Source organism: Musca vetustissima, unplaced genomic scaffold (genome assembly GCF_032173495.1).
Source record: "Musca vetustissima isolate MV318-11 ecotype Yass unplaced genomic scaffold, APGP_CSIRO_Mvet_v1 utg55918, whole genome shotgun sequence".
Lineage (NCBI taxonomy): Eukaryota > Metazoa > Arthropoda > Insecta > Diptera > Muscidae > Musca > Musca vetustissima.
This window is the reverse complement of record NW_026873618.1, coordinates 68,909-93,071: the sequence shown is the minus strand read 5'-3', so window position 1 is coordinate 93,071 and position 24,163 is coordinate 68,909. Positions and strand designations below refer to the sequence as shown.

The 24,163-nt window shown below is 36.8% G+C and overlaps 2 protein-coding genes across 4 annotated transcripts in view; both read left to right on the top strand.

Moving 5' to 3' along the window:
- Positions 1-6,266, top strand: part of LOC133326615 (rab-3-interacting molecule unc-10-like) — a gene marked incomplete at its 5' end in the record, with an annotated part of 54,877 nt that extends 48,611 nt beyond the window's left edge. Inside the window, 2 exons of the mRNA XM_061535249.1 lie at positions 4,339-5,441; positions 6,186-6,266. Of these exons, the coding sequence (XP_061391233.1) occupies positions 4,339-5,441; positions 6,186-6,266 (1,184 nt within the window). The remainder of the gene's footprint in view (positions 1-4,338; positions 5,442-6,185) is intronic.
- Positions 1-24,163, top strand: part of LOC133326591 (regulating synaptic membrane exocytosis protein 1-like) — an 81,989-nt gene that overhangs the window by 6,893 nt on the left and 50,933 nt on the right. The window contains exons 1-3 of one of the 3 annotated variants that reach the window (XM_061535223.1): positions 15,643-15,811; positions 19,050-19,187; positions 19,315-19,449. The exons of 1 other annotated variant lie outside the window; for it this stretch is intronic. In XM_061535223.1, coding sequence (XP_061391207.1) covers positions 15,662-15,811; positions 19,050-19,187; positions 19,315-19,449 — 423 coding nt within the window. In that variant the 5' untranslated portion in view covers positions 15,643-15,661. Of the gene's footprint in view, positions 1-15,642; positions 15,812-19,049; positions 19,188-19,314; positions 19,450-20,338; positions 20,538-24,163 lie in introns of those variants that run through there. One more of the 3 variants, XM_061535231.1, reaches the window with a different exon arrangement.

Genomic DNA, 24,163 nt, shown 5'->3' with positions numbered 1-24,163 from the left:
TATAGCATTATGTGAAAAAATTATGTTCCAAATTACAGGCACTTCGGTTGAAAAACATTCCGCCAATTAAACGATACATTTATATGGAGACTACTTAAAGAAGTATTTATTTACCAGGAAACCGATATGCCAAGAATAGACTTTACGACGAAAAAGTTCGGTTAATAAAATAATAATACCGAAAATGAAATGGAGCTATGTCAAAACTTGGTCCGATATATACAACATTGTATTTTACCCTAAAATATCCAAAAACAATTACTACAATGTAAAAATGCGGCTATAAGTTTCTGACATCTCCATTGTCAGTATATGGGGGCTATATCAAAATATGGACCTATATTGATAATTTTCAGTATATACATTGCAACATTCAAGAACCCTTTATACCAACTTACAGCTGTATCGAGACAGACAGACATACGGTCATGGTCATCGACACAAAATGTTATTCGGATCAAGAATATATATACTTAATGAGTTCTCAGGTCAATATTTCGAGGTGTTGCAAACGGAATTACAAATTTTATATCAACTTCACCTGGTGTAAGTTATAACAATTCTTCTGGGAAAGTTTAGAAGATCTTTATATAGATTCTTCATAAAGAAGACAAGAATATCTTATTTTATAAGACCTGAAGAACTTATTATGAAGGACGTATTCTTATAAATGACCTGAAGGACTTCTAATAAAATACATGAAGGGTTTTACATAGAAAGGAGAGATAAACTCCTAGTCGCTTTTCTCATAAAAAACCGAATTACCTCTTTAGAAGACCAAAAACCGAAGACCATTGCGCCAGAATATTCAATTTTTCTCTCCCTCTCTCTCTCTCTCTCTCTCTCATGAAGAAAGTTCGCTTGTAGAAGTCTCAAAAATCTTCATTCATAAGACCTGGAAGACCAAATATTTAAACTAACATAACCCCCAAATACAAGTCCCGAAGGATTTTTCGTATATATTTTGAATGTTCACCTCATGGACATGGACATGGACATGGACAAAAGACACATTCCTTTTTTTTTTTGTTTTGTCACGCCTTTTTAAAATACAAAGTTCAGTTTTTGTGTGGATCGGAATCATGAAGCTATAAATTTTCGAATTCAAAGCGACTTCAATGAGAAAATTTCACTAAATCCTTAAAAATTCTTAAAAAAATGGCGGGTGAAACATGGTCATTTTTCTGCAAAAATATTTGTCAGCCTCCTACCACCTTTCAGTGTTAACGTTTTGGACATTTCGGGCCAAGTTTGGTGCAAAAAAAAACATATAAATTTTCAACTTGGCCCAAGGGTTGCCTACTTTGGTCAATTTTCAAGCTAATAATTTAAAAGAATTGCGCTTGAATGTTAATTCGAAATTCTGATGTTGTTCTCTTTTTACGTGCATTTAGGTCCGCTTTTCCTTTTCGAACGGCAACACTGGACCCTTTATTTTGAAAATGCGGAAAACCCCTTCCAAATACATTCTTATATTAGGGCTATGTAAAACATGTAGCAACTTCGGCCGATGTTGTGCGGTAAAATTCAGGGCTATGTCAAAACAGGAACCTCTTTTCCTAGAAACTCGAATAACAAATTATAGACCTATTGGATGGAAAATGCGTATAAAACCTTCTAAATGCGGAGAATAGGACAACTTCTTTATGCAGCACATAAACCTACCTTCCTCCGATGAATTGTTAGAACATGCGACGTATGAAAAAATATTGGAAACAATAAAATAAAATTGAAAACTTATGTGAAATCGTGAAAGAATTAAAATTTGGGGTATAAACTCATATGAAACTAAACCTAACATGGACCGATATATCCCATTTCCGATACAAAATATCATAGGAGCGATAAGAAAAGCTGCAACATTTGAAAATGTATTGCGAGCTCTTTCGTGTCAGACATGGCTAGATCGACATATAATTTGATTCTTATTGTGGATGACATAAAATGCAACTACTTCCACAGACTTTATGCAGATGCAGCTTAGTGTGAGGTCCTGTATCACTTGCTTGGCAGACGATCTGCACATTGTCACAAATCCGCGACCACTACAGCGTTGCCCACATTCGACGGACCCATGTTTTTTTTAAATCAAAGAAAAAAATTAAAATTTGGCGGTTAGCAATGTTAATCATTTAATTTGTTCCAAGTAGATTTGTTTACATCAATTTTTGAATATGATATCTCTCAAATGGTCGCCTCTGGCGTTGATGACTTATTGTGCTGCATTTTCCATCGTTTTTGCCAACATTTCGGCCGGAATAGCGGCTATTTCTTCACGCATATTGTCCTTGAGCTCTTCTACGGTCCTTGGCTTGTTAACGTAAACCTTTGACTTTAAATATCCCCACAAGAAGAAGTCAGGCGGCGTCAAATCGGGCGAACGCGGTGGCCAGTCCAAATCACCACTTTTCGACATCAAAGGGGCGCGAACAATTTCTTCAGAAAATTGATTATTATGCGACTTGTGTGCGATGGTGCGCCGTCTTGTGGAAACCAGAACTGCCTCATACGCTTTCGACGAATAATTGGCATCACAAAATTGGTCATCATGTCGCGATAACGCTCCTGATTGATGGTAACAGCATGGCCATTTTTATTTTGGAAGAAAAACGGCCCAATGACCGTTTTTACACTAACGCCGCACCAAACTGTGACTTTTTCGTCATGAAGAGGCACTTCTTGAATTTCCCGAGGATTTTCATTGGCGTAAAAACGGCAATTTTGCTTATTTACGGTTCCATTTAATGTGAAATGGTCTTCATCGGACATGATAATTTTGTTCCAAAATTGCTCGTCATCTTCGGCCATTTCGATGACTCTTTCGGTCCATTCCAATCGAAGAGGCTTCTCCGCAGGCAACATTCTTTGCGTCAATTGAATTTTGTACGGGAACAAATGCAAATCAATGCGAATAATCCGTTGTAAAGTGGACCGAGCCATGCCCAACTGCTGAGAACGGCGTTTTTGGGATGTTCTTGGGGACCTCTCAACACTGGCTCGTACGGCAGCGATATTCTCGTCCGATCGCCTTGGTCGACTTTTATATGGCCTCTTTGGATTAGAAAGAGCCTTACCAGTCGAAAATTTTTCATATAAACGCGTAATGGTGTTCTTTAGATGGCGCACTTCTCACATTTTTTAATGTTTTAAAAACACGTTGAGTTTCCACAATTGACTTCTTCTGTTGAATGTAAATTTCAACTATTTCAGAGCGCTCGCGTGGCGTGTATTATTGGTTCATGGTAAAAATCTGCTTAGACTGACGCTTCAAACGCGGTAGGTCATTAAGCGATGTGACATCTCTGTCAAAAGTTATGGCGTTGCCAGATGGGTCCGTCGGATATGGGCAACCCTGTAGTTCACAATTATCCCTTACCTAGATAAACGACGCTCATCAGTGTGAATACTATTCAGACAGGTTTTATTTGCTTATTAAACCAGAGGCTTTATTTAGATAGAGATGCCCAGACGATTTAGACATTCTGGCCAATGTGGCCCCAATAATGTTGTGCATCGTTTGTGGTCCGAACTTTTTGTCTATCGACATGTACGTGCCGTCGCATTCTCATATCCGCAATCTACGTGTAATCGTATATTTAGTGACGATTAAATTGCCACGATACCGAATTGTCCCGAAAGAGGAAATTTTATGTGTCATATACATACGAAAATAAGCGCAACTATATATGTGTAAGTGTGTAAGCGATATTCATCTGTATTTTTTACACCACATTATATCTATATAGCGAACAATTCTGCACCATTAACTCAAAAAGTCCTTTTCGAATAGGGAAATAGATACCCATTGAGTTATTTCTTTAATTTAATTTTATTTCTAGATTTGCGTAATTATAGGCTATAAATAAAATTATTTTTAAATTATCAACTTCTGGATATTAATTACTGAATTCTACAATATTTTCATATTTATATTTTAAGAATTTTTTGAATAAAAATATATATAAAAAAATATATTAAATTTTTATAAAATTTCCAACAAACGTTAAATGTATAATTATGTGTATAAAAATATATACAAATGAATGAGAACGAAATACTACTTGTGAATCCCTCAAAATCCCCCTGGAACCATCATAATCCCAGAAAAATCCCCACAAACTATTTGTCTTACAAAACAAAAAATGCCTATCAACTTTGTTGTGAAGAAGAAAGAGAGGATGTATGCCGCAACTTTGAAACCTTGAACCCATCCAATGTAAAAGAAAACCAACTCCTTGTGATGACAAATTGTCCCAACCTAACAGAAAATCAACGATTTGTCGATAATCTACAAAAACCAATTTTTGTGTCACATCTCTTCCTACCACCTCATTACAGCCACTTTGCGTGATGATCTGGCCTGGCGGCAACAAAGAAGTCTCAATGAACGCGATCTGTTAAGTGTCAGCAGTTCGTATGGCCCTGACTATCGTTTGACGAGCAGCAATCGTTTGTATTCGTCGGCAGATCGAGATCGTTACGAATTGCATCGTGAAAGACTGGAAAAATATCCTTTAACGCGCACGGCACGTTTAGACGTCCAACAACGGAACACATTTAATCGCACAAATCACGATCGGTCGTCGACAGCAGCGGCGGCGGCGGCCTCTTCGCTTTACGGTCCCCTGGGACCCAGTAGTAAAATACGAGATATCGGCTCAGACATACTGTATGGGGGAGTGAGCGCCAGGCGAGCACCACCCTTGGCTGCGGCGGCCCAACGTAGTAGCGCCGCCAGCAGCTATTTGCACAAACAACAACAACAACACCCACAAATTGTGATCGGCGATACGCCATTAAGCGCTAAGACATCGGCCACATCCTCAGCATCACTGTATGAACGTTATATGGGTAGTAGTAGTGGAACCAGTGGTGTTGGCGGCACAGCCATGACATCTTCTTTAAGCACAACTGATGGGGCCACACGTAGTTTAAGTCGCGATCGTAGTCTAGTCGATAGCTATTGGGATGAATCTGCAGCTACGCCAAGCTCTGTATTGTCGTCGAATAAAGCTCAGGACTCCCGACGCTTTACAGAGCGTAGAATAAAGAAGACGGTACGCTTCGATTCGCATGACATTGACAATACGGCATCGGGCGCCGACACGGGACTGCATGTCGGCAGCACCTCTTTGCCACCGGTGACCACAATACTACCCTCAACGGCGGTTGAGGTGGGTGCGGCCACCATTTTGACCAGTGCTAAATTGCACAATGCCCAACACTCCATGTCTTCTTCTGCTTCCTCTGCTACAAACACTGCCACAAATCTGCTAAACGATACAACAACAGCAGCATCAGCTTCCACAAATGCCAATCACTGGTCCCGCTGGGACAACGAGCGACAAGGTAGTCAGGATTCGGCCACAAAAGATTCGGGCATCGATACCAGCAGTACCTTTACCAGCAGTGAAGATTCGAATCGTGGTGATGGTCCTAAGGTAGCTACAAAAACCAAAAAACAAAAAACGAAATTGTAAAAAATGTGAAAAAAATGTTGCGAAATGTGAATGAGAATATCAGAGAAAACTGTGATTTTGTGTCCTCCTATCTTGTGGAAATGAATTGTGTTTTTTTTCTGTTTTAAAATTTTCTTTTTGTTGTAATCTATTACCTAGAGCAAAAAAAAAAAACGACAACAAAAATACCCTATTTTGTGATAATGTCCAAATCTGAAGAATGGCTCATTTATATATTTTCTTGTATTATAATTTCCAATGACAAACAAGTCTTTATTATGAACAATTATGATTTTTATTTTTCTACCAAAAAAATTAATAAAACAAAAATTCATTATTTTTTATATAAATTATTTGATTTGTACATAAAAGTCCCAAATACTTTCTTTTCGATTTCTAAGTTTTTATTTCCAACTATCTCTTTCCCACTATGTATAACTTACCACGTGAAACATTTAACACAACATATCTCTACACATACAAATAAATCTATATTGAAATACTTACTATATATATACAAACATATATAATTTATTACAAAACGTAAATGTAAGCTTTTATTGTTCTAGCTAATATCTGCATGTCTGTCCATATTTAGATAAATATTTGTCGTCCAGCACCTGTACCTCAATATATGCACCAGCACAATGTTTTACATATTCTATTAAATTTTATTTTTATTTCCAATTGGAAAATGGAATTAATTTATTTTCAATCATATTTAAGACTCAACATCGATACGATTGGAGTCAGGCACTTCTAAAGCAAAACCAGAATTACAAAATATGCTCAAATACTGAAAATTAAATTTGAATATGGACTTGAGAAAACCGGAATTTCTATTGTACGAATAGTGCCTAATGTTCGCCAAGGGAATGACTAACGTCTTATGACTAAACTTTAGTCTCTGGCTATTAAGTTAATTCGTTTTAGTTCAACTGTTCATTGGTACTTACTTAGCAGGATTGTGACAGAATTTTTGTTCCATAAGCCGATCCTAAACCAGTAAGGAAAGTAGTAAAGTCGGACTGGGCCGACTATATGATACCCTTCACCACTTTGAGCATATTGTACATATGTATACTTACAATTGCATATTAATGTTCCCTCGAAGGAACATGCCAAAATTTGGTGGACCATTTACATTAATTAGGACGAAAATATATATATATGGGAGCTATATCTAAATCTGGACCGATTTTCAGGAAACTTAACACACATCATTCTAGACCTAATTTATTACGCTATGCCACATTTCGTACAAATCGAAAGATATATAGGGTATTTGGTGGATCATTTACATTAAATCGGACGAAAATATATATGGGAGCTATATCTAAATCTGGACCGATTTTCAGGAAACTTAACACACATCATTCTAGACCTATTTCAGTACGCTGTGCCAAATTTCATGCAAATTAAAAAATAAATAGGGACTTAAGTACACCATTTACATTAAATCGGACGAAAATATATATGGGAACTATACCTAAATCTGAATCGATTTTCACGAAACTTAGCACACATCATTCTGGACCTAATTCAGTACTCTGTGCCAAAATTCGTGCAAATCTAAAGATATATAGGGACTTGAGTACACCATTTACCTTAAATCGGACGAAACTATATATGGGAGCTATATCTAAATCTGCACCGATTTTCTCGCAAATTAGCACGCATCATTCTGGAACTAATTCAGTACGCTATGCCAAATTTCGTGCAAATCGAAACATATATAGGGACTTTGGTGCCCCATTTACATTAAATCGGACGAAAATATATATGGGAGCTATATCTAACTCTGAACCGATTTTCATGAAACTTAGCACACATCATTCTGGACCTAATTCAGTACTCTGTGCCAAAATTCGTGCAAATTAAAAAATATATAGGGACTTAAGTACACCATTTACCTTAAATCGAACGAAACTATATATGGGAGCTATATCTAAATCTGAACCGATTTTTCCCAATTTCAATCGGGTTCGTCCTTTGGCCAAATAAGTGAGCTGCGCCAAATTTCATCCAATTCGGATAATAAATGCGACCTGTACTTTGTTTACAATTTAACATGGACAGACAGACGGAGGGACGGACCGACATGCATAAATGGACTCAGAAAGTGATTCTATGCATATTCTCAAAAGGAACCATGTGTCTATCTCGTTTCCTTTTGCCTGTTACAAACATATGCACAAAGACATAATACCCTGTACCACAGTGTGGTGAAGGGTATAAAAAGATTTCCAGGCGCGTCGGTCTTGTACGCAGTTCATCAACAATTTGAAGGCCACGTTCCGATATATAGTCTTCCACTTGATCTTTCCATTGAATTCTCTGTTAGGAACCAGAGTTGGGCAAAGAAATTGAACTAGGCCATTATGTTAGTTCGTTTTAGTACAATTGTTAATTGGTACTTACTTATCTATCTGGCTTGTGACCGAATGTTTGTTCCATAAGCCGATTTTAAAGATGTTTTGCAGGAGCGTCGGTCTTGTGCACACCTTATCCAATTTGAATGACCATGTTCCGGGATGTTGACTTCCCCTCAATCTTTGCATTGAATTCGTGGCCATCTCCTTCTGAGCTGGGGCATCCTCATCCATTCTCACAACATGACCTAGCCAACGTAGTCGATACGTCTGACTATGTCGAAGAATAGGTGGTACAGCTCATGATTCATTCGGCGGTGATATTCACCGTCGGCCCAGAACATACTCGGCTCACTCCGGAAAATGAACTAAGCCATTTAAAAGGAACTAAGTGCAAACTTAACTATTGAACTGACTTCAGTTAACTCGGTCAATGAACGGGGAGAACTAGATTGGATCAAAAGGAACTAGGTGATCGAAAGGAAAAAAAAAATGACTGCAGGAAAAGGAACTAGATTAACCTAAGAACCACAACTAGTAAATAGTCTTGGACAATCTAGATCAGATCAGTGATCGAACGAACTTGATCATTTTTTTTAAAAAGGTCGTCCACCTGGTTCAAATGTATGGCACAATAAATAGGTAGTCTATTTAGCGCAGCTGATGTCTCGATTAACTGTCAAAGTGCATAATTTCTACTTGAATTCGATAAGCAATGTTGCAAACCATGTGAAATATTATAAGGAAAAAATTTGACAGATGGTCGAGAAAAAACAAAGGTTTTTCTTGTGATACATCTCCTTATTATTGTATCATGGTTCAAATGGTTACTCAATTCAATTGGCATGGCAGCGCATTCCAATTAAGTTCTGCCGGTTCAACCAACCGTAAAGAACGATGACCTTTCACAATCATTCGAAGAAATGTCCTATATATTTTCTCCACTTTTTAATGGATGGTGATCGATGGCATAACTCCGTTATATTCGGCTGCGCACTTGTTTGCCCTGCAGTTGTTGCTCCGGACAGCTTTGTATCTTTGCCGTGGTTTCCAGCTCAACGGTTGTCCATTTTGGGGGGTGCTTCGCATTTTAAAATGTCGCTTGATATTTTTTACTGACCCTCCAGCTATACGTAAAACACTACTGCAGCATTTGATCTTTTAAGCACCGCATTCCATGAAATGGGACAATATATTAACAGATTTTATGTGAAATTGTTCATATTTGACGCCGTTCTGTTGGTCAGTGCCCCTGTGAACAACACTGAAGGTGTAGAAGAAAATACAATGTCGTTCAGTGACCGACGGCATTAATTGAGCAAAGTCGTTCAGTGAGCAACATCGTTCGAGAACAACAGTGAATAATAAAAGCTGAACCATGTCGTTCACTCGTTCAGTGGACTGACTTGTTCAATTGAACTAGGTCGTACACGAACGACAAAAGACTACTAGTACCGATCGTTCCTTTTCCAAAATTGTTTAATTGAACTTATTCAGTACGAAACGATCCAACGCCAATTGATGTTGTCTGTTTTGTGGTTCGAAGGCAACTCATTTCAGTCACAGTTACTTGTTATCTCAAGACCTTAGAATAAAACCACGCATGCATTCAAACTGGGAACTGCGACACGCATGCCACACTTCTGGGAACTGAAAGGAATATTAAGGGTTTCCGAAAAAAATTTTACTTTATTTCAGTCTATGAAAATTGTAAATATATTTTTAAAATTCGAGATCCGATTAACAATTTAAAATAATTTAATTCCATTCACCATTTTTGCATGATTATTTAAAATTTATTTTTCGATATTTCATAATTTTTTCACTGCACATAAAATTCATGGCTCATATATTGATATTTTTCAATTTAATGTCTTTTGTAAACAATAAAAAAAGTTTCAACTACGTATGTGTTCTCTGCCAAAGATGTGCGTTTGTTTAACTGAATATTTCATAAAATTTATAAAAACAACAATTACAACTTTCTTGGTGTAAGCCTGGAAACAAAAAAACTTTACTCTAGATTAAGCTTTGTTTTCTATATACCTATCAACTGGAAGAAAAAATTACAGCTATAATGTTAATGAATCTACCAGCTATCTCTACCAAAACTAAGTTCGACTTGTGTATAAAAAATATTTTTTTTATTTAATGTTTTAATTTTGCAAGGATTTACTAACCCTGTGAAGACTATATTTTTTTGTGATTTAAATTATGTTATGGTTTTGTTTTTAATTTTAAGAAAAAAAAATAATAATAAAAAAGCAACCAAAGCGTCTTTGTCAACAACATATTTATAATCAAAATTTATCATATTCCCCCTCCCAAATATGTATTTTATAAAAAAAACAAATTGCAAAAAAAAAAATTATGCACTTTTGCAATTTCATCTATGACCCCCCGAATTCCCCAAAAACCAAAAATTCGTTCCCATCATCGACCAACCAAAAATTCAAAAAAATACTTTGTGCACCTCCCACTCCTCGCCCCAAAACCGAAAACAAAACGAATATATATAGCAACCGGTGAATTGGCAAATATCGGCGGATAATGCTCGCATGATTGGTCATATGATATTAAGAAAATACTATGATGGCGAAGATATTTTAGGCTTAAAAGTTCTGGGTGGCCAACCTTTACCATATGCTAATAATAGTCAAGCCGTTGGCGTTGCTGGTGGTAATAATGGAGATGGTGTTGGCGGTGGTGCTGCTGCGGCTGTAAATTATGGTGCCATTGTGGAGAAAGTTAAACGTGGCTCGGTGGCCGATACTGAGGGTCACATACAACCAGGTAATGTCAACACAAACAACAACTGGCAAAGCAACAGCACAAGTCCTAAACGAAAAAATGTTTTCTATTATTTTTTTTTTCTCATCCCTTCCCTCCACATTCAATAAATGCTACCCCGACGCATTGCACGTATCAACCGACTCATCTGCAACTTTCGCATGGCATAGGCGATGAAATTGTCAAATGGAATGGCCATATTTTACAAAATAAAACCGCCGACGAAGTCTATGATATTATTGATGAAAGCCGTTTGGATGCCCAAGTTGAATTGGTGGTCTCACGGCCCATTAATGCTTCCACATCGTCAGCGTCAACAACAGCGGCCGCCTCGGCCATCGGCGGCAATCTGTCCTCCACTTCAGTGCCAAATTCGATTAATGCAACGACGGTCTCGTCAACGGTTACGCCGTCAATACGTAAAGTACCAAGCAGTACCCTGGCTAGTTACATAGCCGGTAGTGCTGTGGTCAGCAGCGGCGGCCGTTATGTTCAACGAAAAGGTATTTAAATATATGTGTCTGTGTGTGATATAATAATGATAATGTGTGTATGTGTGTGTTTAAAAGAGTATGGGGGTTAAGAATGGCAAACGGGTTATGTATCGGAGGGAAATTCTTGAAAATTGCATTCAAAGAAAAAATTCAATATTTTATCTAAATTATATACACTTTATATACAGTGTATATCAAATTTCATCGTCTTTATCTATTTTTTGATTTTTTTCTGAATCGTTTGTGAAAACCATGCTTTATCACCTTAAATACGTACTACACTAGAAAACATAATGCTACGAATACCTACATGTATTATCTGCGTTCAAACCTGAAGTAATTTAAAAACAAAATTAAAACGATTCGATTACTGACATCCAAATATCTTGAGATAATTTAAATTCCAATTGAACATTGATTTGTTCATTGAAACCTCAATCCAGAAGCGGTTCGCTTTGCAAAAGGTTATATAGTTCCATTAAGTTCAATTACAAAATTTTGGTCAATTTTGTTCTTGAAGCGGTTCGCTTCGAAAAGGGTTCTATAGTTTCATTTACTTTCTTTTATTTCAATCACTTTAATTGAGTCAGTGAACGGGAAGATCTAGATGAACGATTGAATTAAAAACATCTAAGTGAACGAGGCAAAAAAGGAACGATTGAAGAAAAATTAACCAGACGAACGAATGAACCGGGTCTAGTTCCAATAGTTATTTTTGCTTGCAGATCAATTCAAGTCTACATAAAATTAATGGTTAAAATCTTTGTTATAGAAGTTTGTCAACAGAATGCCCAGTCTACAGTACAGCCAAGAGAAGAGGGCACATAAAACCGTTACTGTACAGATGGACTCATATATAGCTCTTCAAAATATGTTGTCAGTATCATATGATACTGATTAATGAATCGAAAGGAACTAAGTGAACGAGGCAAAAAGGAACGACTGAAGCAAAATGAACTAGACGAACGAATGAACCGGGTCTAGTTCCAATAGTTCTTTTTGCTTGCAGAATGATTCAAGTCTACATAAAATTAATGGTTAAAATCATTGTTCTAGAAGTTTGTCAACAGAAGGCCCAGTATACATTACAGCCAAGAGAAGAGGGCACATAAAACCGTTACTGCACTGATGAACTCATATATATCTGTTCAAAATATGTTGTCAGTATCATATGATACAGATTAATGAATATTTTCCGAGGGTTTTGTTCCGGTTCCATACATTTAGTTTTATAATTCATGTTAGTCCAATCGTTCACTGATAACTTCATTTGAACTAGTTCATTTCGAAATGACTCAAATCTCTCGCTCTGCAAAATGAACGAAAATATCAAGATTAACGATTTGATCAAAAGGAAGCTCGTAAACGAGGGCAAAATTAACGACTGGAGCAAAATTAGCAAGAGTAACGAAAGAACGGGCCCAAGGTACCGATCGCTCCTTTTGCTGAATACTTCATTTGACCTAGTTCGTTTCGAAACGACTCAAACCTCTCGCTTCGCAAAGGGAACTAGTACATTCATTTAGTTCAATCGTTCATTGCTAATTAGAGCAATGAATGGAAAGATCTAAATGAACGATTAGATCAAAAGGAACCCGATTAATTAAAAGAAAACTGGATCAAAATGAATTACTATGTTCATTAATTCAATCGTTAATTGGTAATTCGAGTTATAAATTTTCAAAAAAAAAAACTGTTTATAAATAGTATCGCTCTATATTAAGTACAGTGCTAATATTCTTAGTTTTTTCCTAAAATGGTTCAGGGAGCGGATCGATATTTCTCATTCCTTTTATAGAAAGGAACTAGTTCCTTCGCTTCATAGAGTTGTGACCCCTTGATAGTTCGTTTGAATCTCTCTCCCTTTAAACGATGTTTTTATCACATATTTCAGAGAGTTCCGTATTGATTCGTTTGTGGGTACAAAAGGGAAAACCACCACTGAAAAATTAACGAGAAATAATAAAAACCTGTGAGCGGAGCAGTATAGTCGGACGGGGCCGACCATATGATATCCTACACAACTTCCACGAAAAACTAACTTTCTGTGGATCTATATTCTGAGCAATATTGGGCAATATTTCGCGATATTTGAACCATCAGGACCAACTAGAGGCAGACAATTATTACTAATGTTCAGTACAGCCCTTCTAATTACTTGCCCAGATTCCCTTCCCTTGTGTTGTGATCTTCTTGTTCCTATTGGAGCCTAAAGATGATGTGGACCGAAAATTAAGTTTTCGGTCCACTGATCGTCACCGAAAATTATAGGCGTTATCCGTGACCATAACTGGAACTTCATGGAACATTTTAAAGCGATCAGCGCTATTTATCCGCCCGCTAGTGTGGTAAAGGGTTACTAAATAATATCTGAATACATAAGCACCTGTAAATATTTAAGTGTAACTCCCACATATGGGTACATACGAACATATAATTGATATCAATTTAAAGGTCAACCACTGCCCTTGGATATACCAACAACTTTTCGGGTCTATGTCCTTCAGGGGTGAATCAATATGCTATACAATACAAATTTTGTAATTTTTCACACAAAAGTCAGGGTCCATTTGATCCGCTAAATATTGACCTATCCATATCAAAACAGGCATGCTTATACTTTGGCCCGATCCCCTTCTCTATGTAAAAATTCACGATGTTTGGGTCATAATTGCGGCATCAAGAGCGACCAGAAAAAAACGATAACAATTAAGTATTTGGTCCATTTCATCCCCTTGATATTAACCGATCTTTACCAAAAACAATAGGGGTCTTCATTGGCCAGAACCCATCCTACATGCAAAATTTCGTGAAGATTGGTCCATAACTGTGGCATGTACCGTGTTTACAAAATATAATGGACAGACGGACGGACACACATGTCTAGATCGACTCAGCTAGTCGAGATATGACGATCGGTATACTTAAAGGGGCTGCACAAAGCTATAATACCCTGACAACATAGTTGTGTAGGGTATAAATATAGAATTAAAAGAACAAGAACAGAAAAAGGAACTAGATATACTGAAGAAAGTCTACTAACTAAGGAGCTGTACTTAATTCCGATAGTTTGTTTGGAATAGTTCCAATGAACGAGTGTGTTCCAGACAGTCGACTTCGATTCTATTTAAGTGATAGAAAAAGACTTCAGCCAGCATTCGATTTCTATTTAAGTGATAGAAAAAGACTTCAGAGTCGAGCTACTGTAGCCAAAGTGAACGTCGGATTCTGTATCCAAATATGTGATGAAAAATTATATTATGTTAATTTTAGACACCACAAAGTACTCTCTCACTTCGGCCAGGGAAAAAATTTCTGCCTCGATTCCGGCCTGGTGTAAAAAAACATTTTTCTTAATTATTCCCTACACAATTATGTTGTCCGGCATTATATAAAATTATATAAAAATATTATCCTCATTACCCAATGACATAAAAGTCGTTCCTACATTTTTTCACATATTCGAATAATGTTATCATCCAACCTATTTCATATAAACATTTAATCAAAAATATTTCATATATAGAAACTATGATTATTACTCAATTACTGGAATACGCAAGAATTCAGAATTAGGGGGACTTTTGGGGGAGATTTATGTCATTTTTTATTGAAAAAAAACAGAAAAAATTGCCACAGCTGATGAAGAAAAAAATATTCGAACGAGATATATAAATGCCTCAAAACAAAATCTCAAATACTGGCACCTATTGAATATAATAAATATTCAGTTAGAGTACACAATACATACATAAATAGTAGTTATTTTTATTTTAGTACACATGTATTTAGTTTAGCTAATTTCAAAACAAAACAAAAATTAATATCCCACTATATTTTATTCGTCTTTTTTCCTTTTGCCAAAATTCACCATTGTGCAACGTTGAATACCAACCAAACTCCACATCATTACCTCACCATCTGCCACAACATCACCAACCAATCAAACCAACCAGCACCCTTAGTTGATGATATAGAAGTTCATCGTGATAAGCCGAGTGTACTTATAACCTCGCCTGGATCACCCGATTTTCATGCCAACAACAGTAGTGGCGGTAGTAGTAGTGGCGGCGGCGGCGTACTTAATCTAAGACATAGTGCGAATGTACGTTGCTACGAGACAGGCTCAACAACATCGGCAGCAGCAGCAGCTCAACAACGTTTGGGACCAAAACACTTTTCGAGTGCCGCCAGCACTAGCAGCAATCAATCGGTCAGTAGTTGCAGCAGCGGTAGCAGTAGTCACACATCCCACACAGCACCACCGCATCGACCACCGACAGCACCACCTACGTCAGCATCATCGATTCAAGGCGGAGCAGCAACTACGACGGCGGGCCATCATCATCACCATCATTGCCATCAAATACCACCACCGTCATCGCATTCGCCGTATACATATGGCTCAGGTTTGGGACCACACAACCAACCACATCAACAACAGCAACAACTCCTCCTTTTACAACAACAACAGCAGCAGCAGACGTTACCACACCATCTGCAACAGCAGCAGCTGCCGCCGCATCACGCCTCACTGGCAGGAGCTATGGTTGGACCCATACCCGCACACATTGAAGGTGAACTCCAGATGAAATTGGGCTACGATCAAACGTCATTACAGTTGATTGTAACGATTGTTTGTGCCAGCGGTTTGACGTTGCGTCAAACTGGTGCAGCCAGAAATCCTTATGCAAAAGTAAGTAATGTGGAATTTTGTTTGTTTTTCTCTCTTTCTCAGATCCCCTGACGTTCGCAAGTTTTCTATAGAACAAAATTCATCATCACAAAAATTTTCAGGCCTCCCGAGGATCTCCTTTTTTGTATAGAAACGAACATAAGATGGTCCTCATCGTCAGGTCACCACAGGATCACATTTTTTCTACAGAGCATCATTCTATTGTCCAAACAAACGAATCCCTGTAATATCACTTTTTCCTGTAGAAAAAATCGTCGTACAAATGACACCGAATTACTTTATCTACATCTACAAAATTGCCAGGTCCCCTGGTAACTACTTTATCTACAGAAAAAAAATTGTCAGGTCCTTTAAGGATTGCCTTTCTTCCTATAAAAAAAATCGTCGAAAGGTCCCCTGAGGGTTGCCCTTATTCCTATAGAAGAAAAATCGACGTTATGTCCCCGGAGGATTGCCTTTTTTCTATGAAAAAAAATCGTCGTAAGGTCCTCTTAGGCTTGCCTTTCTTCCTATAAAAAAATCGTCGTCAGGTCTCCTTAGGATTCCCTTTTTTCCATAGAAAACAATCGCCGTAAGGTCTTCTGAACATTGCATCTTTTCTATCAAAAAAATCGTCGTCTGGTCCCCTTACGATCCCCTTTTTTCCATAGAAAACAATCGCCGTAAGGTCCCCTTAGGATTCCTTTTTTTCCATAGAAAACGATCACTGTAAGATCATCTGAGGATTGCCTTTTTCTGTAGAAAAAAATCGTCGTAAGGTCACCTGAGGATTGCCTTTTTTTATCAAGTCCTCTGAGGATTATTTTTGTATTCATCAGGTCCCAGAGATGTATCCTTTTTCTATAGAAAAAAAAACGTCGTAAGGTCCCCTGTGGATTGCCTTTTTTCTATAGAAAAAATTCGTCAGATCCTCTGAGGATTATATGCTTATTATTTTATTCTATATACATGGACAGACAGACGGACAGACATGCATAAATCGACTTAGAAAGTGATTCTATGCATATTCTTAAAAGGAACCATGTGTCTATCTCGTTTCCTTTTGCCTGTTACAAACATATGCACAAAGACATAATACCCTGTACCACAGTGTGGTGAAGGGTATAAAAATCGACGGCAAGTCTGTAGGGTATTGCCTTTTTGTCCTATAGAAAAATATCGTCGTCAAGTCTCCTGATTATCTTCGTCAGGTAATCCTTATGTCCCCTTAGGATTACGTCTACGATTCGTCTTCTTCTTTTCCAAAAAAAATCTCCTGAGCATCTCCACTTTTTCTTTAGAACAAAAAGGATCCCCTGTTGATCACCTTTTTTTGTATAGGAATGGCAAAACGGTGGTTCTCATTGTCTGGTCCCTGGAAAAAAACGTTGTCAGGTTCCCTACGGATTACCGTCGGCAGGTCTCCTGAAGATTATTTTTATTATAGCAAAATATCCTCGGATGATTCTCTTGTTTCTTTAGAGCAAAATTAGGGCAGGTCTTTTTTATAGAAAAAATCAGGTCAGGCATTTTGAGAATTTATTTTTTCTATAGGAAAAAAATTGCCAGGTCTTAGAAGTCAAGTCCTCTGAGGATTATATTTTTCATAGAAAAAGGTCATGTCGAGACGATTTTTTTCTATAAAAAATCAGTCCGATTCTCCGAGAATTTTTTTTATAAAAAATTGTCAGGTGTGGGAAGGATTTTTTTTTTTTTTTTTGATTAAAAATCCTCAGGATTACCTTTTTTTACAGAAAATAATTCGCCAGAAGCAATGATGAGAACTATTTTTTTTTAATGTTCGCCAGATCTTCTGAAAGCCTCTTTCTTCTATAGAATGAAATCGTATCTCATTATTTCAGGACCTCTTTTTTATATACAGAAAAAATCTGTGAGAATAACCCTTTTTCACAGATTCTATTACAACCTATTTTCATATAGAAGGAAATACTTGGGCCCAGCTGAGGACTTCTATAACAAAAAAATCGTCGTGTCTCCTGAGGACAAGTTTAAAAAAGTCGACCCTTTTTCTAAACCCATACCCTTACTCATCACTTTTTCTATGGAAATATTGTCAGGACCCCTGAGAACCCATTTTTATAAGAAAAAAAAACATTTTCAGGTCCCCTGAAGAGAACAATATTGTACGAAATACGTAGGCCCTTCTATAAAAATAATAATTATAATAATAATCGTCAGTTCGTCATTTTTATGACTTGTACTAACAAAAAAAACTGCGGTAGTTTATATATAGTTCTGCGGATTTTTATTCCGAGCCTGGGCAATATTTCGTGATATTGGCATCCTCTCTGATTAAAGGTAAACAGCACCTCTTCCTCACACTGACATATTTTCCGAATATTACGAGTATTCAAAGTTATTGTCCAGATTCCCTTCACCGTGAGTTGTGTTGTGATGTTCGGCTTTCATTTGTGGTCTATATATCGACTCAAGTTTTCGGTCCACTTCATTCCAAAAATATTATCTGATCATCAGCGAAAATTATAGGCCTTGTCCTTGACCATAACTGGAACCTTATGGAACATTTCAAAGTGATCAGCGACCCCTGAGTGATAATGGGTTACCGGATACGGAGATACCAGTAAATATTTAGGTGTAACTCCCACATCCGAGCACATACAACAATACAACCACTCCTCTTTGATATAATATCAACTTCTCGGTCCCCGCTTTAGAATACAAATTTTGTCATTTTTCACACAAAAGTCAGGGTCCATTTGACCCGCTAAATATTGACCAATCTTTATCAAAACAGGCATGCTTATTCTTTGGCCCGATCCCATTCTCCATGCAAAATTTCACGATGTTCGGGACATTATTGCGGCCTCTGGAGCGACCAGAAAAACCGACAAAAAATTAGTATTTGGTCCATTTCAAAAATAATAATTATAATCCTACATGCAAAATTTCGTGAAGATTGGTCATAACTGTTCGTGTTTACATTTTTATGAAAAAAAAAAAAAAATAGCAGGCCCCCTACTCATAAATTTTTCTATGGAAAAAAGTCAGGATCCCATAGAATCACATTATGCTTTATAAAAAAAAACAACTGCAGGCTCCCCTGAAGAGAACACTATTTTACAATTTTTGTTTCTGAACAAAAAATCTGCGTCAGATTATTTGAGAATCTCCTTTTTTACATAAAAAAAACTCGTCAGGTCTGCTGAGGACCATTGTGAAAAAAAATTCTTATCGTTCTTTCCTTTTATCTCCCTCTGTCTCTCTCTTTTCCTTACAGGTGTTCCTTTTACCCGATCGTGGTACAAAATCCAAAAGACGCACGAAAACATTAGCCAGTACCTGTGAACCGCGTTGGGGTCAAACATTTATTTACAGTGGTTTGAGGCGTTGCGATTTAGCCGGCAGATATTTAGAGGTAATGTTTAAGCCATATAACACCAACAACGAAACAATCTGCTAAAGGCTAGCCAGAACTTTATTAAAATTTCGAAACTTTTTTTTTACTTTAAAATACTCGCCGCAACAACAACAAAATTGTATAGGTCACTCTATGGGATTACGTGCGTTACGGTGCTAATGACTTTATTGGCGAAGTGGTTATTGATTTGGCCCATCATTCATTGGATGATGAAGCGGATTGGTATAAATTACAACCACACCAGGATACCTCATATCTCGTATGTTCACAAACGACATAAATATTTTTTTTATTTGTAATTTTTCTTTTCGTTTTGGGTTTGATATTTATTTTTGAGTTTGGAAAACCTACTGTTTTTTTTTTTGGATACTTTGTGAAAATAAATGTTTTAGCGAACGTAATTGTTAACGAAAATATGAAAAGAAAAACAAACCAGAATGTAAATGTTAAGTGATTACAATAACAACAACAAAATAACACAGGGATTAGGAATTTTGTTATGGGTCCTTAGGGAGCCGTTGTCATTAAAAAAAAGTACTAATAAATTATTTTATTTTTCCGTTGTGGTATTCAACAAAAAATGCCTAAGGAATGCCACTGAGGCAAATTTTAAATTGTTTCCCATAAAAAATAAAGGAAAAATACAGTGGAACATGGTTATAATGAGAAGTGATATTTATGAAGACTTTTATTTTTCCTAAATATTATGTTTTGCCTTAAAAGCCTATTTCGGGTCACCCTGTCTATTATAACCCTTTTCGACTGTATTCAACAATTTCCTTCCTTGAAGATTTCAACACACCCTTTTTTAATGAGTTGGTTTTGAAGGGAAATAAATTTTACGAAAAAAAGAAAATATAAATTACGATTGTGAGAAAAAAATAGAAATATTAAAAATATATTTTTATGAACTAAATTCTTATTAAATTAACATATTTTTATTTTTACCACAAAAAATATTTTAAAATAATTTATCATTTCACACGCATTACAAAAAATATATACAAAATGAAAACCCTCCTTCCACCACAATAACAAAAATTAACATCTCATAATTTTGTTTTTTTTTCTATTCCCCTCATATCGCGTTTCATTTAATGTTTTTCTTTTTTTGTGTTTCAAATTTTCCCAATTACCCAAAAAAATCTCAATCTATAGTTACGCATTTATGATTCATCCCGTGATGTGGACATAGTGATATTGACACCCAGTGATCATTTGTCACCACCCAGTACAACATCGCGTCACAGCGATTCGGATACAATGTCTGAAATAGATTTACAGTCACAGCGAGATGGTGCCAGCATTTCATCGATGGGTAGTTCAGCAAGTACACCACCACCTGAGGTAACCAACAAAACAAAAAAAGTTTTATTACAAGAAAGAAAAACAGAAACTAACCAACAAACTAACTACTACCTCACAAACAAGTTCCAAAAAACAACAACTACTACTAGTACTACCTAACAACAACTCTAACTACTACGACCCCTTTATAATTTAACAAATAACAACTCTGTCTGCCTAACACTTGAACCACCCTGTGTGTAATATCTCTGCTCTCGCTGTCCTTCTCTTTTCGTTGTAAAAAAGAAATCCTTACAATTCTCTGGTATGCGAGTAATTGTTGTAAGAATTCTCCAAACCATATGTCTGTCTATCTCTCTAAAACACTATTGTTTCTCTCTCTCTCACTATTTGTCGTAGAAATGTATTCTCTTTTTTATAAAGAACAATTAACTCTTTTTGTAACGAATATTGAACTCTCAAAAATATAGATGTACAAAAAATATGTCTCAACATAGCCTACGTCTCAAAGTATTAGTAATTAACACACTTCTCACCAACTAATAATACCTATTAACCCATTTAGGACCAATACTACTATTTATTTACAATTATTTGTTTAGTATTTACAAATTTGTTTGTATGGAAATTTGTGAATTCTGTTGTAAAAAGAGTTGAAAAGAAAAACCAGTTTGATCTTCAAAAAAAAAATTAAGGCTTTGTGCATATATCAATCTTTTTTCTAAAACTTCTAAATGTGTGCGTGTGTCTGTGTGTTACATTTTACTAAAAATTGTTTTTTTTTTTATTTTCATAAAATCATATTAACATCTCCATCGTTGTCATTACATCCACTCATTGAAAATAACCTATTTTAAAGTGTAAAAAACAGCTGTAATCGGGTCCGCATTTGTAAACCTCTACCATAACATTTTATGCCTTCAGAATAGCCTACGGGTAATCTGCCATCTCCGAAACTAGTAGAAATTCGTTATGTTCGACCTTTTATGACGACTACTTACTTAGTTGGCTTGTGACAGCAAATTTGTTCCATAAGCCAAGCTTAAAAAAGATTTTCAGTCTCGTCGATCTTGTGCGCAGCTCTTCCAATTAAAAAAAATATATATTTCGAGATGTTCTCTTCGGCTTGATCTTTCCATAGGATTCGGGACCTTCCCCTTCTGTTGGCCAACACTATTCACCTCCGGATTTCAAAGCTGATGTTCTTACTTTTGTGTATGGCGGTATTGGGGTATATAACATCGTTCACTACCTGTGGTTTTCAAGTTCCACAGTTGTTTCGAGCTACTGGACGTCTTGCGCCTTGATACCTTCAGCTTGGTCTTCACACCATTTACTACCAGTCCCACTTTGGCAGACTCCTTCTCAATTCGTTCAAAGATGGCTGTTACCGCTCGCAATTTTCGACCCATTACGTGCTGTTTAGTGTACTGAGTGTCACTTCTGTTTACATCATTCTGTTTACATGACCTTTTCCAGCAGGATTTTAAAGAGGTCAAACAACAAACTTTTCTGAATTTTCGTTCGGCATGAAGGGCTCCGAGAGATCCTTTCCGACTTTAACTGCTGATCTTGTGCCAGTCAAAGTTACCCTGCATAGGCGTATTAATTTCGCAAGAATGCCGAACACTGACATGGCTTTAAACACTTCTGAGCGGATTCGGCTGTCGAATGCAGCTTTGAAGTCGGCGTGTGTCGATATGTTTTTCGTGGGTTTTTTCCGGATCTGGCGCCGAGTGAAAATCTGGTCAATGCTGGATTTGCCAGGCCTGAAGCCGCATTGATATGGTCCAATAATGTCATTGACCATTGGCTTCAGTCGTTCACACAGCACGCTGGATATCACTTTATATGGGCTGAGAAGGAGACTTATTCCTTTAGAGTTGGCACATATCGTCTTGTCTCCTTTTTTGTGCACGGGACACAGGATGCTGAGGTTCCAATCATTGTACATTCCTCTAGCCATTCCTCTTGCTGCCGCGAAGTCAATCATCCTCATGCTATTGTCGGATGTTTCTTTCATGTAGGCTGAAATTTTCAAACGGTGGGGCCAGAGATATTTTCCTTCCGATTTTTGCATTAAAATCTAGTAGAATTTTAATGTCATGGGCAGCTGTCATAAGCTGTTTCTAGGCACTCGTAAAATATGCCTTTAATCTGTGCATCTTTATTTTTCGTCGGAGCATAGGCGCAAATAAGACTGATGTAGAAGATTTTCGCTTTTATACGAATCGCTCATCTATTGGAGTAAATTTGAAGACGAGGTCTATTAGTCTCCTGTCAACCATAAATCCGCAGCAAAATTCATGTCTCGTTTCATGACAGCTATTATAGATCTGAGTTACTTACGCCTGTCCCTTTCCGTCTCATTTCCTGCTAGGAAATAATATCGCCTTGGACGGCTGCGCCTGTTCAGAATATCGCGCGCACGAGCAAGTGGTCCTTTATATGATTGCATTGGGGGTTTGGTTTTCTTCTTCGTTGCTTTTTCATAGTAGGAGGAGTTTTCGAGTGTGGGCATATAACCCAAATTCTCAACCTATTTTTATAGTTCTTATGGGTGAATTCGGGCACATATCAGCTCACTATTTCAATGGGCGATGAAAGTATCAGGTGACACTGCGGGGAGGTCAGTGCCCACTATTGAGATGAAAGAGGAACCAAGATATGCCTGGGCTTTGAGATTAGCCATCCACCGGAAACCAAAAATATATAGTCAGTTGAATAACTTATCTGAAAATTGTGAAAATGGCTACAGGTACTACACCAAAAGGTGGACTGATATTGATTATTTTTTGTATAAAGATTTTATAAACAATGAAACCCCAAAATATCAACTAAAATCAACGTGACCAAACAAATTAGGGGTTAAATAGATGCTGCCCCGAAACTTAGGTGATTATTTACAGTTTTTGGTAGGGAGACTTTCTTCGCAATAATTCAAAATACTACATTGCCGATAATTTAGTTTAAAAGGTTTGGTTTGGTTGGCAAAATTGGTCTAAAAAGCCAAAAAGACCCCTTCAGGGTTAACATATTAGGCGAAAATATTCCTTGCGTATCAGTAATATTGTCAAAGCCACCATATATTTAAAATGCAAGGGCTTCAAGAAATCCTCTCAGAATATTTTCAAATCGCTAGAAATGGGGAATACTGTCCTTCATTTTTAGGTTACCTCCGGAAGTAAACTTTCAAAATGCCGATAAACGTGTCTTCTATTTTTAGCCCCCCTACAGATTTTTTTTAAATTCCCCGAAAATTATTTTTTTTTGGTTGCACAGTGTAATTTAACCATGACTTATCTTAAAATCGAAATATCCTTGCAAATCGTTGAGTTATGATAATAAAATTGCCAAAATGGAAAACATATCCGAATAATCTCAACAAACCCTTTTGCTAAATTATACTATATTAGTCCAGACTTCCAATATATATGTCATGTACATATATCCATTTGATGTAATTTTTATATTCCAATAATTCTACGGGAAATGACGAAATGCGTTCGACTAGCTTTTGATTTTGTCGTATATTTTATACATCGGAATCTTATTTCATTGTTTTTAAGACAACAATTTTGAGTACAGTTTCATAGGATCATCCCAGAATGATATATGTTTAAACTCCAGGATATGTGTATCCATATAAATCAAGTTCGTAAATT